At 41.4% G+C, this 19,970-nt stretch overlaps 1 protein-coding gene across 2 annotated transcripts in view; it reads left to right on the top strand.

Moving 5' to 3' along the window:
• The window catches only part of TRPM6 (transient receptor potential cation channel subfamily M member 6), a 187,545-nt gene that overhangs the window by 100,337 nt on the left and 67,238 nt on the right, over positions 1-19,970 (top strand). Inside the window, exons 25-27 of one of the 2 annotated variants that reach the window (XM_088464054.1) lie at positions 2,438-2,528; positions 3,917-4,014; positions 14,026-14,066. In XM_088464054.1, coding sequence (XP_088320180.1) covers positions 2,438-2,528; positions 3,917-4,014; positions 14,026-14,066 — 230 coding nt within the window. Of the gene's footprint in view, positions 1-2,437; positions 2,568-3,916; positions 4,015-14,025; positions 14,067-19,970 lie in introns of both variants that reach the window. The other variant, XM_088464053.1, reaches the window with a different exon arrangement.

Below are 19,970 nucleotides of genomic sequence, written 5' to 3'. Positions count from 1 at the left end.
AGCCCGCCTGGAGTTTGCCAAAATGCACCTGAAGGACTCTCAGACCATGAGAAACAAAATTCTCTGGTCTGATGAGACAAAGATAGCCAGGTGTTATGTTTGGAGGAAACCAGGCACCGCTCATCACCAGGCCAATACCATCACCCTAGTGAAGCATGCTGGTGGCAGCATCATGCTGTGGGGATGTTTTCCAGTGGCAGGAACTAGTCAGGATAGAGGGAAAGATGAATGCAGCAATGTACAGAGACATCCTGGATGAAAACCTGCCACAGAGCACTCTTGACCTCAGACTGGGGCAACGATTCATCTTTCAGCAGGACAACGACCCTAAGCACACAGCCAAGATATCAAAGGAGTGACTTCAGGACAACTCTGTGAATGTCCTTGAGTGGCCCAGCCTAAGCCCAGACTTGAATCCAATTGAACATCTCTGGAGAGATCTGAAAATGGCTGTGCACCGACACTTCCCATCCAATCTGATGGAGCTTGAGAGGTGCTGCAAAGAGGAATTGGCGAAACTGCCCAAAGGTATGTGTGCCAAGCTTGTGGCATCATATTGAAAACGACTTGAGGCTGTAATTTCTGCCAAAGGTGCATCAACAAAGTATTGAGCAAAGGCTGTGAATACTTCTGTACATGTGATTTCTTAGGTTTTTTTTTTTTTTATTATTAAATTTGCAAAAATCTCAAAAAAACATTTTACACGTTGTCATTATGGGGTATTGTGTGTAGAATTTTGAGGACAAAAATGAATTTATTCCATTTTGGAATAAGGCTGTAACATAACAAAATGTGGAAAAGTGGAGCACTGTGGATACCATACGGATGCACTTTACTTTGGTGCAGACTAACGTGGCCATAATAACATTTTCCCTATCTAGAGCTGTCTGTAGCTCTAACTGATAGGCGGAATGCCACCAAATTTACTAAGTGTGCTATTCAAGGCATGGAGAGTAGGATTCAGTAAATAATGTAGTTCCATCAGATATGGGAAAATAGAGCGAGAGAGAGAGAGAATCACCTAATCCCAATGGGTAAAGGCAGAACCAGCACTCATTTGAAAAACTTGAAGCTTTATTCACTATTCACATAACTTCATCATGTAAACACATACATGCAGGGTATACAACGGGTGCCCAACAGTCCGTTTCAACTGTTGCCAGACTTCCTCAGGGGCTTTTTCAAGTGTTTTAAGTAAGTGCTGGTTCTGCCTTTCCTGTTGGGATTAGGTGAGTGTAGCTATTGAGAAAGAGAGAGAGAGAGAGAGAGAGAGAGATCGGGATAGAGAGAGATCGGGATAAAGAGAGAGACCCAGAGATCCAGAGAGAGAGAAAAAGAGAGAGATCGAGAGTGTTACCAATAGAAAACAACCACACCTCTGAATTCACCAACCTGCACACACAGATAATGGACTGTGATGACTGAAACCATTAACAATTATACCAAGACAGTAAAGTAAAAAAACCACACACACGTGCTTATGTAATAGCCTGCGATATGCAAGCTCTGGCGAGAGTCTGGTGAGTCTGCCAGTATATTTAAAACAGCTATAATTTAAAAGGCTAATCAACCTGGTTTTGCCTTTTGAATGATTGGTACTTTAAATATATGGGAAGACTCATCAGAATCTCTCCAGAGCTTTCTTCTTGCAGGCTATTAAATAAGCCACTGAGTATTAAAATGAAGTTCAGTTGAATGAAAGATTTGCCAAAGCCCTCGTCCACTGATGTTCAATATAAAATCATATCTCCGATGCAGTCCAAACCGGGGGGAGGAAGTGGTGCGCTTACATTATTTTTTGCTACCGCCTTCACTTAGGGGCATGTGCTTGCAAGCCATGGGACAGCTCTCACTGTTACCATGGAAACCATACCAGCCTGTCTACTAATGCCTATTAGATTGCAAATGTTGCTTAATTAAACATTTGAAATTCATTCAGTATAAACTGCAATTCTCTCTGTATATGTTTCAATAATTTGATATTAAACATTAACATTACATATGAAGGAATAGTGCTGCAATGGCTACACAATGGCAGCAGAAAGTCCCAGCTTTTAAAAGATAATTTGATGCTTGTCATTTCTGTAAGCCCATGTTAGGTATATGAGCACCATCAAAACAAGATTTCAGGAAAAATATTTTCAAGATGCAATGACAGAGAAACCTAATACTGCTTGCTTATGAAACGTCAGATCATTTTGTATTCATTTTGCTTAAGTGAACATCTATAGTATGTTAGGCAATCTCTGGAGGATTAGAAACAACATATTATAATCTTCGCCTTGCAGGAAGGGTTGGTTACATCATCCTGTCTCTGACTAGACGGAGGGACATTGCCTGCAGGTGTCTGACCTGTTCCCAGCAGGAGATAGAATATTCTTCAACATAGATAAGGTGCTCCATATCTGGGCTTATTTGCGGTTGTTCTCCCTCGCAGGTGATTACTGTTGATGGTTGTTCCCAGAGCACGCAGATGAGCTCGAAACCAGCAGAGTGCAGTAGTTGGATGAGTGAAGTGGAGGAAGATGGTAAGAACAGGCTCTCTGTATCCAGTTTTAATCAGCTAAGTAAGTGGCCACCTGCTGCTCACAAAACAATAAGATACACTTACTGAAATGTATTAAGCTTTATAAGTAAGTGTAGAATTACTGTATGTGAGATAGGGTGGTTACTTGCTGTAGAACTGAAAGCATGATTTCTGCAAAACTACATTATATTTGAAATAAAATTACAGTATTTGGCTATAAAGTGGAACTAAACATTTATATATTTGAATCTCCAACTAAAGCTATACCAAATGAAACAACAATTGCGTGCACACTGGGGGCCTGATTCGGAGATGGACACAATGCCAATGTTTATGCAGTTGAGCAATTATCGGTGATTTGTGCATGCGTATGTCACATTGCGCCCTTGTCAAGTTTCATTACAGTTGTCGCTCGCAGTGTATTTGCTCAGTGATTGACAGGCAGGGACCATTCGTGGGCAGCAACATGGAGGTGGCTACTCAACCGCAGGTGTGACATAACAGTGTCTCAGCCTGCGACTGCGATCCCATATGCAGTAAAAATAGCTCCGGCGTCTTAGTTCCAGCAGATTGTCGGCCTGTCGCCATAGGGTTACTCTACTCAAATCTCTGATAATTAACTGATCTGCAGCAGCTGCTGCGTCTTTCTACACAGTTGTTTCGATTTGTGAAGCCGCCGGGGGTGTCTCAATACAAATCCCAGCGGTAGTGATATTTGCATATGTTTGCACAGCCGCTGCATGCAAATTCTCAGCAGTGGCATATGGCGTACGTCTCTGAGTCAGGTCTGAGTCTTAGCCTATCACAGTGCACTCATTTTAATTTATGTCAGAATATTAAATCAAACTATAACTTCCTGGAGGAGATATATTAAGTCTTTTTTCTAGCACAGCCTGTAAAATGACAGAAGCTGATTGGTTGATACAATGATACTTAATCTCTCTCCAAGATTTGAAAAATCTCCAAACCCCCCCATCACTACATGTTTTCCGGGAGTGGCAATGCCAGGGACTGCGTCAACCAACGCAGTTTCCTGGCTTCGCAAACCAGCCTGCCTGAGTAAGCTGAGGCTTACTAAGCTGGCCGGCGGCCCGGCGCCGTCCACCATCGTGACTATCGACCACCGATGGTCACGATGGTGATCCCAGCCTGCAACCTCGGCCGCAGTGCTGGGATTGCAAATGCAGCAGGGGGTGTCATACACCTCCGGCTGCATTTGCATATTAGCAAGGACGGAATTGCAAAGCTGCCTGCATGCAGCTTTGCAGTTCTGATCCAACCTGAATCAGCCCCTGTGTCCCAGGGATCACTAAGCATAAGGACTCAGGTGCGGTACACATCAATATATTCATCAAATAGCAAACTCCACTGATTTCTTGTTTTTGCCAGGTTTGGAGCACATGAGTTATGTACAACAGCAGCTGATGACTCAAGAACTCGAAATAAATTTTGCACAAACTAGTGAATACTTAAGGCAGTCTCAAGAGGTGAGTTCACAAATCTTAAAACTATAGACGAGTAGGTTAAAGTAGCTAATATATAATTTGTACAATGTTGTAATTAGAACATATTGGTAAAGTAATCATTATTGATTTTTCTTTGTACTGGTCATACCAAGTGTTTTCTCACCCTAAACTTACATGGAATACTGAGTACTGCAAGAGAGACTGCAATAAGAGACTATTGTAAAGCTGATCACTACATGGGAGATGTACGTTTCTAATTTGGTGAAACAACTAACAAATAAACGAAAGACACATAACTTAAATTAGAAACCGACTTTAGGAAGACTAGTGCACAAAAAAATGTTAGTTAACCCATCTACATTTTAAATATTTAGAAACTGAATTACAGTAGTTTTTCTGTGCAGCAGTTGTTCATACTGTACATTCCCAGGTGTGTAAGGAAATACGAGCAATAAAAGAGCACACTCATCTATGATGTTTCATAATTGGTGATAATGTAATAAAGTACTCTGTTGAAAGATTGGGGACTGCACTTCAGTATCCTGGGACCACTTTAGGGACCATGAAAAGTTTAGGAGCCATACCATAAATGTTCAAAGTACATCTTAATATATACTCACTGTTTACCCCATCTGTGTCATCCCTATCTGTCTGCCCCTCCCCTTTAGAATGTAAACTCTCATGAGCAGGGCCCTCTTCCTACATGTGCTACTCATTCCCTTACTCATACCATCATCTACTCCTAACTCCCCACAAGGGCACCTAACACCTGTTTGCTGACGCTCTGATGCTTTTTTGAGTGTTATGATCGCTATTGCAGCAATGTGTATAAACTATGTCCTTGTCCTGCATTGTTATGTACTGTAAGTCGCCGTTTTCTTGTTTGCTCATTTGTTTATGTACTTTGTGAGGCGCTGCGGAATCCTTGTAGCACCATATAAATAAAGGATAATAATAATACATTCAAATGTCCTAACTGATTGACTAACTGACTCATTGACTGACTGACTGACTGACTGACTCATCACCACTCTGCCCAAACACCTGGACCTAGAAACATGAAATTCAGGTATATTGCTACCATGAACTAAGCAGGGATTTTTCAAAATTTGACTCCTAAGGGGCTGAAAAGGGGTATAATGTTTTTTTCCAAGGTGATTGGGTGACAAAGCTACATGACCTGGGGCGAGTGGCAGCTCCAGAGGTGGGTCTATAGCACAGTCCAATATTTAAATAGGGGAGTCACACCAACTGCCAGTAATGTTTGGCAGCATATGGGGTGGCAGTTTATGTGGCTCCCCTATTTGAATATTGAATTGCGCTGCAGCCTCGCCTCTGGAGCCGCCACTGCTAATGAAACTACTATGCCTCTTTACCCCAGAGGATATAAGTTAAGTTAAAATGGGAGGAAGGAAATGGAAATAGTAAATTTCTAAGGTGAAACCGGACACATCAGCTAGTTACATATAAAATTCTACAGTAATAACTGGTTAGAACTGTTACCATTAAGACACTTGGGGGGAGATGTATTAAGCTCTGGAAATTGATAAATTGGAGAGAGATAAACTACCAGCCACTCAGCTCCTATAGGCTGTGTTTGAAAAATGACAGTGAGAAGTTGATTGGTTAGTAGTTTATCACTTTGCAATATATCACTTTCCATAGCTTAGTACATCTGTCACTTGGTCAGTAATCATTTGGGGATTTAAAACAGTATAATGCCTGCACAGTTACACAGTTGCATGCTGCTTCCAGCTTGTGATTATTGGGCAATGAAAAAAAGTACAGCTGCTCACGGAAAGTTAGAAGTTGATACAAGTGGCTTCCATACACAAATTTTCACATGCATCTACCGTCCTCTGCCCCCCAGGGGGAGGCTCTAGCAGCGTCGGACTGGGGCAGCACCAAGGAATACAGTGGTATGTACCCAAGCTTACAAAGTGTGGCCAGCCACCAGAGGGGGTGTGACCAGACACCACAGAGGGACTTGGCCAACCATTAGAGATGACATGCAAAGAACAGGGCCCCTTTAAAAAGGAGTCGAAAGGGGAGTGTCAGGACCACCCACTATGATTGGCAGGAGGGCTAATCTTGGTGAAACAACTAACAAATAAATGAAAGATGAAAGACACATAACTTAAATTAGAAACCGACTTTAGGAAGACTAGTGCACAAAAAAAATGTTAGTTAACCCATCTACATTCTACTGGAAATATTTAGAAACTGAATTACAGTAGTTTTTCTGTGCAGCAGTTGTTCATACTGTACATTCCCAGGTGTGTAAGGAAATACGAGCAATAAAAGAGCACACTCATCTATGATGTTTCATAATTGGTGATAATGTAATAAAGTACTCTGTTTGAAAGTTTTTTTCATAGAAACAAACCAAGCACCCAAGTTCTATCAAGTTACTGACCCCTAGAGGAGGGGGTGGGGTCTCAGACAGTGGAGCTCACCAGGGATTTCCCCTGTACACCTATGGGCCAGTCTGATCCTGAGCTTCAGCACCACTTCCTCAGCTGTTGTAACCTCGGATCCCATGTTCCACAGGAGCAGGCTCCTGAAAGTCACCCTTTCTCTTGTTTGCCCAGTTTTATTTGTGTAATGTCCATTTGCTTTTTAAGCTTTATTTTTAAATGTACAGTGACGACACATAGTGCCAAATATATCTTCTATGGCATACAGATGACATATTTGTTATTTGACAGAGATTGATTCTGATGTTGCCCAACCAACAATCTGCAATGAGTAGCTCATTGTCTGTGTGGTCTATGATAACTCTGAACTTTTTACAGTGCCTTGCTATAAATCTTTGGTTTCAGACTTTCCACAACACACCTCTTGTGTGTAACACGCCTTTAAATGTAAACAGTATGGCTAGCAGGGTACTGTTGATGCCCTGTAATTGAAAAAAAAAAGCAAGTGTGGATCCCTTCGAAATTCAGTAACCAGCACCTGTACCAGACAGCCTTGCTTTGTGTGGCACTATAACCGGGTACTATGCATCACAAACATGAGGTTCCCCTGCTATAGTGAAAAACATTCCCAAGCTGGTCAGCTATAGACTGTTCCCTCAACTAGAAGAGCAGCCATAATAAAACAGCACCAGGGTTCTTCACAGCTTCCCCTTAATTATGGCTATATGGGCCAGGGAAATTACCAGGATTAAAATTCCTAGTGGGTTTATAGAAGTGGAAATATTGCCCATAGCAACCAATCAGATTCTAGCTTATTATCTTCTAAAAGGTGCTAGATAAATTATATGGGTCATTCCGTGTCAAGTTGACCAATTTTGAAAATTGTCTCCACTTGACAATCTCCGATTTTGATGAACTTTTACATGAAGGTTGGTATATATATATAGTACTAACTTTGGTAAAGTTTCATTTCACAGTATGCAATAGTAATGGAGTTGTGGCCCTGGTAGTGGAGGTAGGTGAAACTGTCAGTGACCCCGCGGTGCACAATCAGCAATATTCAAGTAATTGCTGTGGCAGATCTATGAGAGCAAAAGTTGTGAAAGTGCTCATGCTTATACTACTTTTGATGTGGATATCAAAAATTGCTGCCTCAAGACTAACAAAAAAGGACTTTTTTGACAGTTTGAGGCCAAAGTATACCAAAAAATCTGTAAATTTTTGTCTGGAATTCAGTTACCCATATCTCCAAAGGAAAACATTATCTTAGTACAGGTATGACATTAGTATAGCAAACTATCCAAGTGGACCCCATCCCCATGATAAAATAACACACTTTAAAGTTACTTAGTTCCTGTGATAATGTCATCTAAACTTACTTTCACAAATCCCGCATTAAATTTTCCGCCATCTTTGAAGTCCAATGACAAAAAAGAAGCATAACTGATTTTCCTGAAACAACATTCATTAAAAAGAGCAGACTTTAAACTACAAAATATATTTTTTCTGGATTAGTGTTTTGCCTCAGAAGGGAGAAAACAGGTTTAAACTAGGGGTGTGCACGGGCCACTTTTCGTGTTTTGGTTCTGGATCTGGATCTTTCTTCGTGTTTTGGATCTGGATTGGTTTTGCCAAAACCACCCTTCCGTGTTTTGGGTTCTGGGTTTTGTGTTTTGGATCTATATTTTTTGAAAAAAAGCATAAAAACAGCTAAAATCACAGAATGTGTTGGTTTTTCTGCTCCTATGCTATTATTAACCTCAATAACCTTAATTTCCACTCATTTCCAGTCTGTTCTGAACACCTCACACCTCACAATAGTGTTTTTATGTCCAAAAGGTTGCACCGAGGTAGCTGGATGACTATGCTAAGTGACACGAGTGGGCGGCACAAACACGTGACCCATCTAGGAGTGACACTGCAGTGGCAGACAGGATGGCAGTTTGAAAAACTAGGCCACAAACAGTAGATAATGCAAAGAAAGAAAAGAGGTGCAAGATGGAATTGTCCTTGGGCCCTCCCACCCACCCTTATGTTGTATAAACAGGACATGCACACTTTAACAAACCAATCATTTCAGCGCCAAGGTCTGCCACACGACTGTGGCTGAAATGATTGGTTCGTTTGGGCCCCACAAAATAAGCTGGCAATTAATCTGTCCCTGCACAAACTGGCTCTATGGAGGCAAGATGTCGTCCTCATCCTCCTCATTCACCGATTCCTCACCCTCTTCAGTGTTGTGTACATCCTCATCCTCACAGAGTATTAATTCGTCCCCGCTGGAATCCACCACCACAGGTCCCTCTGTACGTTCTGGAGGCTGGTCTCCCTGGAAGAGTTGATAATTCATTTTTATGAACATCATCTTTTCCACATTTTGTGGAAGCAACCTCCTACGCCTTTCGCTGACAAGGTTCCCGGCTGCACTAAACACTCTTTTGGAGTACACGCTGGAGGGGGGCAACTCAGGTAAAATAGAGCCAGTTTGTACAGGGGCCTCCAAATTGCCTCTTTTTCCTGCCAGTACAGGTACGGACTGTCTGACATGCCTACTTGGATGCTGTCACCGATGTAATCCTTTAACAGACAGACGAACGCTTGTCGCTGCTGCTTTGAGGATGCAGGTGCGGCTACTGTGCATACATTTCACACACAAACACAGAAAAAAACATTATTTTATTTTGGTTGGAGCGCACTTTGAGGGTTACACCACCCTTTAACAGAGAGATGCACGCTTGTCGCTGCTGCTTTGAGGATGCAGGTGCGGCTGCAGCCCACACAATTCACAAAGACAGAAAAAAAAGAAGAATTTTTAATTTTTTGGGGAGCGCACTTTGAGGGTTACACCACCCTTTAACAGACAGATGCACGCTTGTCGCTGCTGCTTTGAGGATGCAGGTGCGGCTACTGCCCACACAATTCACAAAGACAGAAAAAAAAATAAGAATTTTTTATTTTTGTTGGAGTGCACTTTGGGGGTTACAGCACCCTTTAACGGACAGGCCAGCTGGCCCTATCTTATGACACAGGCGCACGCTTGGCGCTGCTCCTTTGTTGATGCAGGTGCAGCCACAGTGCACACAATTCACAAACACAGAATATAATTCCTCCACCATTCTGTCAGTGGTGACAGTATCATATGCAGTGACAGTAAACATGTCAGAAATTGTTGGCACTTCCTTCAGTCCGGACCAGATGTCCAAACCGGCCGTTGACTTATGACACAGGCGCACGCTTGGCGCTGCTGCTGTGTTGATGCACGTGCGGCTATTGCGCATACATTTCGCACACAAACAGAAAAAAAATAATTGTTTATTTTTTGTGGAGTGCACTTTGGGGGTTACACCACTCTTTAGCAGACTTATGGGACACAGGCGCACGCTTGGCGCTGCTCCTTTGTTGATGCACGTGCAGCCACAGTGCACACAATTCACAAACACAGAAAATATTTTTTTATTTTGTTTGGAGTGCACTTTGGGGGTTACAGCACCCTTTAACGGTCAAGCCAGCCGGCCCTTTACTTATGACACAGGCGCACGCTTGGCGCTACTTTGTTGATGCACGTGCGGCTACTGCACACACAATTCACAAACACAGAAAAAATATATATTATTTGGAGTAAACTTTGGGGGTTACAGCACCCTTTAACGGACGAGCCAGCTGGCCCTTTACTTATGACACAGGCGCACGCTTGGCGCTACTTTGTTGATGCACGTGCGGCTACTGCACACACAATTCACAAACACAGACAAAATATTTTTTTTTTTTTTGCACTTGGGGGGAGCACCCCCTGGACAGAACTACAGCACCCCTTTAGGACTGGGACACTGCACAGGACTTTGGAGTGGACACAGCCCCTATGGACAACTGACTGCACAACACAGCCCAGCCAGCCACTATGGAGTTTGGAGGAGTGGACACAGCCCCTATGGACAACAGCAGCACAGCACAACACAGCCAGCCCCTATGGACTTTGGAGGAGTGGACACAGCCCCTATGGACAACAGCAGCACAGCACAACACAGCCAGCCCCTATGGACTTTGGAGGAGTGGACACAGCCCATATGGACAACAGCAGCACAGCACAGCACAACACTGCACTACACTACACAGCCCAGCCAGCCCTAACTCCCGCCCTCCCTCTTCACTGTCCACAGCCGAGTGAGAAAATGGCGCTGACGCGGGTACCTTATATAGAATCCAAAACCCGCGAGACCCGGAAGGCGGGATGATGACGTTTTGCCTCAATTTCAGATCCGAGTCAAGCGGAAAAAGTCGAGCCTGACTCGGATCGGCCTTGGATCGGGGGTGCTCCGGGGGTTTCGTATTTCAGAAATTCGAACCCGCTCATCCCTAGTTTAAAGTTAGGTCACATTGCTTGTATTTATGACATCAAGTGGTGGATTGGGAACATATAGACTATTGTCAGAAACATTGTTGAGCATTGATAAAAAAAATTCTGCTGCTATAAATTAATTAAGCGATAGCTTTGGCTTGAGAACCATTAAGAAACCCAAAATCAGGCTTTGGGTACTTGGCAAAGATACCCAGTTTTAGGCTTGGGAACCTATGGAAAAGAAACCCAATTTTAGCAGGTTTGGGATCCTGTGGTAAAGTAACCTAATTTCAGGCTTGAGATCCTGGGAAAGAGACCCACCCATGGCTGTTGTTACATGGCTATCGGGCGTGGCTTCTTGGCGATAGGGTTACCAATTCTTTAGGAAGTGATAGTGGCAAAGCCATCATGTACCAATGCAACACATTAAAGTTTTATTGCAAATTAACAATTTAAGCTAAATCTTTTCAAAGTAGTCGTGACCGATTTTTTTTGATAACTTTTATCTTAATTTAACAAAAAATATTAGTCTTTATTAGTACAAATAAATATTTTTAAAATGTGCACTAAAAGTTGTATAGCTGCGCCTAATTACAAGATTCAAACTCTCATTGCCTTATAGTGAGAGACATTTACACATGCCTCGTTGTCCATGATATTAAGTACTGCGTAAGCCGAAAGTGATGAGGTCCACTTGGATAGTCAGCTATTCTAATGTCATACTAAAATAATGTTTTCCTTTGGTGATATGAGCAGCTGAATTCCAGAAAATATTTTACACGATGGATTTATTGGCCTACTTTGGCCTCATACTGTCAAAAAAGTACTTTTATGTAAGCCTCGAGGCAGTGATTTTTAAAATCAGCATCAAAAGTAGTATAAGCATGTGCACTTTCACACCTTCTGCTCTCATAGATCTGCCACAGCAATTACTTGAACATTGCTGATTGTGCACCGTGGAGTTGGTGACAGTTTCACCTACCTCCACTACCAGGACAGCAACTCACTACTAATGCATACTGTGGACTGAAACTTTACCAAAGTTAGATCTACATATAAAAGTTAAAAATAGAAAGAAAAAGTGAGCACTTCCAATGAAAAAAATAGATAATACAAAACGTGTGTGTATATTGCATCTGGTCCAGGCTGCCCCTACAATGTGAGTCTGGATATGCCACAAAAATATGCCAACCAAACTAGAAAAAATAATAAGGCCTCTCACACTCAGCTAATGATTTAAAACATATTTACTTAGATTTGTTTAATATAAAAACATGTAAATCACAGGTGGAATATAGAAATCATTGCACATAAATTAGCACCAACAAACAATATAGCACATAGTCATTACTACTTAGTAACGTTGGTAAATATAATCAGTTGGCAAGCAGTGTTTAGACAGCAAAAGCACAGTTGTTACTTGAAAGATGGTAAATCAGCAAGCAGAAAGTTATGGAACAGTAGCACAGATATTGTGTTCAGAAGTCTGTCTAATTAGACTAGCACAATAAAGCGTGCTGTTAGTAAGCCAGCAATTAGTGGATTAATACTGGATTTATTAGGAGGCTGTACTCCACACACGAGAACCGGTCCACATAGTTAATACAGAGCTCAGATATAGAATTGTACATGAAGTATAGTCAATTCCTCTAACTAAACTTTAGGGAGAATCAATTTAGAATAGTCCGTACCTCTACCCTGGTGTAAGAAATGGAAACGGCGTGACCTCCTGTCACTGATATGCCGAACTGTGTGCTGCTGATCTAACTCTCCAGCTGCTCACCCGGCAATAGGTGGCGCCGAGTCCCAGCGCAAAGGGACCTCCGCTTCCATTACATGGCCCCTCCTATAGTCCTGGGCGAGGGCAAGAGGATGGGTATCTGCCGCTGTGAGTGTGCTTGCGGCCACCGGTAGTTAACCCTGAGCTTCCAGTATCAGCGTTCTACCTGCGTTCCACAGACAACAGACCATCTGATGCGTTTATGCGCCCACAAACACGGCGGTTTCATCAGAGGGATGGTCCAAAGTTGTCAGAGTCCTATTTTATACCCCACATAGAAGCTGCTGATAGGTTAATAATATAACTCATTATTTAAGCTGTTTCTAAATCAGCTGTGGTTCCATTATGTGTACATGGGTCAAAGATAACATTTCAACACACATCAGTAGAATAATAATATTATTATAAACAACAAAAACAATGAATACAAATATATTTATAAATACAAGTGTGACACCAAGGTGCTTAAAATTCATACATGTGCATATACACACATAAATTCTAATAACACATGCAGTCCCACTATCTTGGGGTCTACACATGTTATATAGTATACTGTACATGATCCCCCTAGGAAAATAATTACTATTATTCATTACTCATTTATAATTTTTTTGTCCATATCCAAAAAATATACATTATGATCATAGTTGTTGTAGATCAATATATGCAGACATTTAATAATATTGAATACTCAAACAATCATAATGATGTAATATCAATACATTATAGAGTTTCAATATCTATTAGCAATAATGTTCCTAATAATCTTAAATACCAACACTCTATGATAGAGATTATAGATATTATAAATATAACAACCATTGTATTCCTCCTTAAAGGAACAATGGTATAGAATATTTATATAAAATTAAATAGTATATATCAAGTGTGTGTGTATGTATATATATATATATATATATAAAATGTAGTATATATTTATTTTTCTAGTTCTACATATATACCAACCTTCATGCAAAATTTCATAAAAATTGGAAATGGTCAAGTGGGGGCCCCTGGTCCACTTGACATGGAATGACCCATATGTAGAGTTTGATTGGTTGCTATGGGCAACATCTCCACTTCTATAAACCCACACTTTAGTAAATATGTCCCCTGGAGTGACAGGGTAAGTCCAGGATATTATAATCTCTGCAAAGCTTAAAAGCAAATCACACACAACTTTAAAATAAAGTTTTAATTAAAAAATAAACTCTAAAGCTACATTCACCAATATTTGAAATCTAAAATAAAATCTTAATTTCTAGTTGTGACTTGATCCATTGTACAGTGGTCCAAACTGTATCATGCAGTACATAACAGAGGGTATATTTATTAAAAGTTGATTTAGTCATTGACCTATATTAAAGGAGGACACATCTGTATTAAGTTAACCTTTCTATGTTGTTAATGTTACTTTAAATAAACGTAAATCAAAACCTTCATTACATAGCATTACATTTATTAGTGCCATGTAACCATTTTGTTTCTTTGTTTAGGAACTGCACAATGGCATAGTTCAGCTGAGGAGGAGTTCCTTGTAAGTACAGTAATCGGTGACTGCTATTGTTACTGCATTTCACAAAATATTTACTACACTTTTATTTTTGAATAGTTCTGTAGTATTTTATTAAGCTTCTTGATCATTACCGTTAGACCATTAGACACATTGGTGCTTACATCTATATATAAACATCCTTAATAAACACCATACAATATGCTATCTAGGAAAAGTATTCAGGGCCTGATTCAGGGGTGAACAGAATGAAAACATCAGAAGCACAAGTGGACAATGTTCTAATTCTGCACATGCGTCCGAGACACACGGAGCATATGTCCTGACGGTTACCACCGTGGAACACAGATCGGAATTGCACAGAGATCCGGATTAGAGCCACAGATGGTGGGCATGTCCGTAGGAAGCCCATCGGCTATGGCATTAGAATCAATTTTTGGTAGCGGCTGCGCCAAAAGTCCATCTCTGTCCTCACTGTCAGCTTATGTAATAAAACAAAATACACTACAGTACATATGCTTTTTAAAGAGAAATATTCCCACATTTTTTTTTTTAATTTTGTACAGGATCATAAGTCACTCAACGTCCTGCTTACTTGTTATATTAGTTATTTGAAAGAAGTTGAAATCAATATTCAACATTAATATATATATATATATATATATATATATATAAATCACAATCTACTGATCTTACAACTATACCTGAAATACAGTAACTGAATGATATATAGGTAACTAAATAAGCCCCCCATGCTCTTCTCACCTTCTGCAGAAGGTTGCCATGCTAGGAAGTAGGTGCCTCCCTAACGGGCGTACAGGGCATACATCTACTTATGTGCAAACGCATGTGATTTTATAGAGAGCGATTTCTGCATCAAGATGTCAGTGTTTGCCTGCTGATTGCTGCCTTTGCTTGCTGTGTGCATTCCCTGTCCAGGGGCCCCCCCTCTCTCCTGTGGCCACCATTTTCCCGGCGATTTTCTCACTGCGCATGCGCAAAACGCTGGAAAAATGGCCACGGCTGCCATTTTCCAGCATTTTCAGCAGTGCTGAGACATCCAACACAGGACCTCGAAGAGGTGTTTTAGATAATATGAGTGCACCGCACCCCCTGCACCCATTATAGATATGCTCCTAGTCTGAAGGGTGGCCATGTGCTGGTGCTGGAAGATACTTTTCAAGGGGGAAGATACTATTTTTATTATAAAGGTATTTATATAAAACTTTTTTTTCATTATAATAAAAGCAGTCTGCGTCCATCATCAACATCAGCATGCACTTCTACCAGACCACACCACAATAGCTAAAGCTTCTGATAGACATGTAAGTGACTTTGTCCAGTAGTTGACCACATCTTTACTATACACTGCCTATGGTTATACACCTTTCCCTCCCCAGTCCCACCTCTTTTCTGTCAGCACTTCTGAATCTTGAGATTGATTGTCCCTGAAGAGAAAGGGGTTTATTATAGTAGTAGCGTTTGGGGTATTGTTGGACGTTTAAGGTTCATTTCCAGTCTCTCTGATTCTAATATCTCAAAATGACATTCTTCTGTCTTTATTAAGGATGAGGTTATACAGAACTCCACTAATTATGACTTTATGAGCAGCCAATACTATTGATGCAGACATATCAGATGAGTGAGAGTAAAGTACTCTGTAATTGCATTCTGTCACTACTTCTTGTTTGAGTTATAGAGAGTCATTTAGGCGCCATCGCGTACATGGGGTTCATTAGACAGAGCACTTACTTCCTGCATTACATTATTCAGAAACAACAAACCACTCGGAACAGTATTTAAAAATGAAACTTTACAAAAGTCATTAAGTATTTTATAACATTTTTGAGAGCCAGGATCCAGGCCCCAGACATAGGATCCGGCATCTATGAATTAAGAGGAGACTCTGGAAAAATCTTGCCCTCTAGGAGGGTCCACTCTGATCTCTTTCTTTTCACAACAATATATTGCATAATGATAACTTTAAGCTGTCACTGCGGCATAGACCAGAGACACTGTTTATGGTAGAGGCACTACCTATCTAAGGGGGTCATGGAGAAGCCCAAGATTAAAAGTAAAGGTGCAAAAACACCTCATTGGTAAACTCCTCATCTTCATGTTTAGAACTTTAGACTGTATTTGGGGACTATTCAACAGATTAATTTAGATAGAACCTGCAGGAAACATAATCATGGGACCAGTTCGCTGTAGGTTGTTTCTTCTTTTTATGACTGAGTAATACAGTTGTGCCTTTATATCGCTGGGTGGCTGATCAGCTTCTGGTTTAGGGTGCAAAGCATGGTCTTATGATAATCTATGGAGACTCCAGGCAGACTTTATTTGAATTGACCCTCCACATTATATTACCTGTTTCAGGTAAATTTTCAAATGATCGACTTCTCCTTGAGCGATTCCAGCAGATTTGACATCTGAAAGGATCATTTAGTTCACGACCTACTATTGGCTAGTCTAGCTTTTGTAATGGGTGATCAGTGCTAGAACCAATTGAAGAGGTATCCCCACAGCAGCCTTAAGTTCTGTTTTGTAACATTTCATTCATCTATTTCATGAAGTCCATTAGCTTGTAGTAAGGATCAGTGGGCTCCTCAGTGTGTTCTTCAGCCTCTGGGTTATTAGTCAATGTATAAGGATCTGGCCACTAATGTGCACTGAGTTGCTTTTAGAGGTTTTCGTGGGACTTCATATTTCTGCCCCTTAGTAAAGTGAATATTTACAGCTCCCCAGCATTTATGCAAACATTATATTAGCAACAAATGTGGAACTTTTGACATGGCGCCATGTCCTTTGCCTAAAAGCGATGCTAGTATAGTTCAGTGAGCATTAACTCTAAAAGATTATCTTTTAAACACATGGCTTTTTTATATAGTGCTTTCTCTAATAGTTGTGGCTGTAGGTACTATGGGCCTGATTCAGCGTTGAAAGCAGATTCCCGATTATTGGGGATCTGCGCATGCGTGTGCAGAATGGGTCCTTCGTGATCGCACGCAGCCCCTGCTATGCCTCTGCCTGCTATGCCTCTGCCTGATTGACAAGCAGAGGCATTTATGGTCTATGTGGGGAGGAGGGCGGCCGGCATTCCCAAAAACGGAGGCATGTCGCCCCCATTTTCTGGGAGTGAGAAGGCCAGGATCTGCGTCCACAGATGCAGTTTTCTGGCCTCGCAAGCCGACCAGCCTGCGTAAACTGAGGCTTACTCAGCTTGCCGGCGCCGTCCACCATCGTGACCGATGGCCGCAATGGTTATTCCAGCCTGCCAGGTTGGTTGCAGTGCTGGTATCGCAAATGCAGCTGGGGGTGTCAGACACTTCCTGCTTTATTCGCATATTTGCAAGGATGGAAATGAAAGTTGCTTGTGTGCGGCTTTGCAATTCCGTCCTCTGCTGAATCAGCCCCTGTATGCAGTAAGTATCTTTCTACACACAAAGCATTTACTGCAGCTGTCATTCAATTTAGGAGTTGACCCTTCCAGGATGGGAGCAACTCCTGGGGACTGTTATCGGTTAATCCAACCCAGAATTGCTGACTGTGGCAGGCTCCCAAAACTGCAGCTGACAGGACCTGTATAGTTAGAACTCTAGTAAGGCCTCAAAAGCAGTTGCTGATAAGGTCGGGAATGAATGCCACTGGCTATTAATTTAGGCGTGCACAACACCCTGCCTGGCTAAAGATGGCTTAGATGACTTTGCCTCTTTCTACCACTCAAACTCACCCAGACAGGTGGAGGTCAAGGAAATGATGGAATGACAATTTTCAATGTATGGAAACATTGGTGTCATTTCATTTTTCTATGTTGAAAATATGTTCTTCATTTGGTGGTTTAAATTTTACATTTTCTTTAACCTGCAACAGTATTTACCTAAAGTGTATCTGTGACATTGTTGGGAGCACAGCATATTGTCCAGTCATTGCAGCTAAAGACAAACAACCCCAAAACAATATCCTGTCCCTGCTGACTGTAGAAGATATCTACACAACATTCGTCTGTAAACCCTGGAGGTGTTTGCTGGCATTTCTTAGTAGCTTCTTGCATGTAAGTGGGCAATAACTCTAACTGAAATAAAATCTTGCGTGTGGCATTCTTCTGAGTTTTCATAAACTGACAAGCACCTAGAGGGCATTTCATCTGGTGAAGTATATAATAGTTACATTCAAGAATTATTAGCCATTTTTATACTATTTGTTACGTCTTCAAGATTTGCATTTAGTTTCTGTCTATTTTAAGTGCTCAAACCACATCTGCTTAAACCAATAGCAATTTGTAGTACTGCTGCGATGGCATTGCATTATTACTGTTTTGATGCAAACTATTCCTGGGTTTAAAGAAACAAATATCAACCATAAACACAGTTGAGAAAATAGCAGCTAATTAAATAACATATTGATATGTTATGTTATTTTCACTTCTGAATCTTAATGTGGCAATATACTGCAAAAGACCCACAATGCTCTAAAATAAAATACTAGATTTATTGGTTTCAGGGATAAGCCTTAAATCCCAAGTGTTTTTGATGGTAATAACCATACCTGTATGTACATACAGTAGCATATTAATATTTTGGTGAAAGGGAGACTTGGAATCCTCCTCCTTTGAAAGTCTGCATTTGCACCTGCATCCAATATGATGTTGATACAAGCGAAAAAGTATGACACACTGTCAGGGCTGGTAGAAGGTATCTTGGCGTACCTGGCAAAGCTTCAGGCTACTGCCCTTTCTGCCTCCAATACCCTCTTTCCTGCCTTACACACACACTTTTTTTCCCACAATATTTTTATTGAAGGGTCACAATCTGAATGAAACGCAGTACAAAACTTAGCAAAACACATGAGATACTGGAAATTAATAGCGAACATAGGGCCTGATTCAGACCCACTCGCTAAAATGCATACTCTCGCTGCTGCCGATGGTATGCAATGTGTATGCATTGTGCGCATGTGCATACCTCAGCGAAGGCTCACAATGCATTCGCTCGCTGCACATATACAGCCCAGCAGAGTGAGTGACAGGAGAAGCCGTTTGTAGATGGTAACAGGGGCTGGCCATTAAAAACGAGGGAGTGGAGGTGCAAACGCAGGCGTGCCTGAGAATCTCAATGGAGTTTTAGAGGTGTGCATAATTATAAGACCGCATCATAGTACACGTCACCTGGCTTGTTTTTACACTGAAGTGCTCTCAGTGCTTGTGGCAGGGTATGGTCAGCCTCAAGTACTGCGATCACATCCGATGTTACCCGATGTACCGATGGTTGCATACACTTCCTGGACATGACGTGTACAAGTGGGCGTCTTAAGACAGCCTGGAGGGTGTCTGCATACACTATGTGATCGCTCCCTAAGAAATACTGGGCGTGCTCATGCATTGCTGTGCGATTGCATTGACTACGCAATTTACATACACATCGTGCAAAAGTATGCATCTTAGCGAGCGGGTCTGAGTCAGGACCATAGTTTGAGATTCCAATGAGTGACCAATTTTACAATAAATGGGAAGGGGTGGACGGTGAAGTGGAATACGGTGTGGCCAACCGCGAGGAGAGATGAGGAAAAAAGGATAAAGAATAAAGAAAGATAAATAAAAGAGAGAGGGAGGGTTCAGACAGGTGGGATCATATTCAGCACGTAGGGCAGATCAACCTTATTCAAATGGGGAGTGAGAGTTATGTAATGAGAGCCAAGGGCTCCATATTCTATCAAATGATTTAGTTAAATTATTAATGATACTAGTCATTAATTCCATCCTGTAAATATACCATATTCTGGAAATTAACCATATCCTTTTTGAAAGGATATTAATACAATTTCTGCATATCTTATTCAGTGGCAAAGTCAATGTTTCTAGAAAGTGGTTTCCACGCCATGCCACCAGAGTGGTCATGACCATCATGCAAGTGGAGTGCTAGCCCACTGCTC

This window comes from Taudactylus pleione, unplaced genomic scaffold, assembly GCF_031769625.1.
Source record: "Taudactylus pleione unplaced genomic scaffold, aTauple2 ptg001573l, whole genome shotgun sequence".
NCBI classification, from domain to species: Eukaryota; Metazoa; Chordata; class Amphibia; order Anura; family Myobatrachidae; genus Taudactylus; species Taudactylus pleione.
The sequence above is the reverse complement of the archived record's forward strand: the minus strand, read 5'-3'. Positions and strand labels throughout refer to the sequence as shown.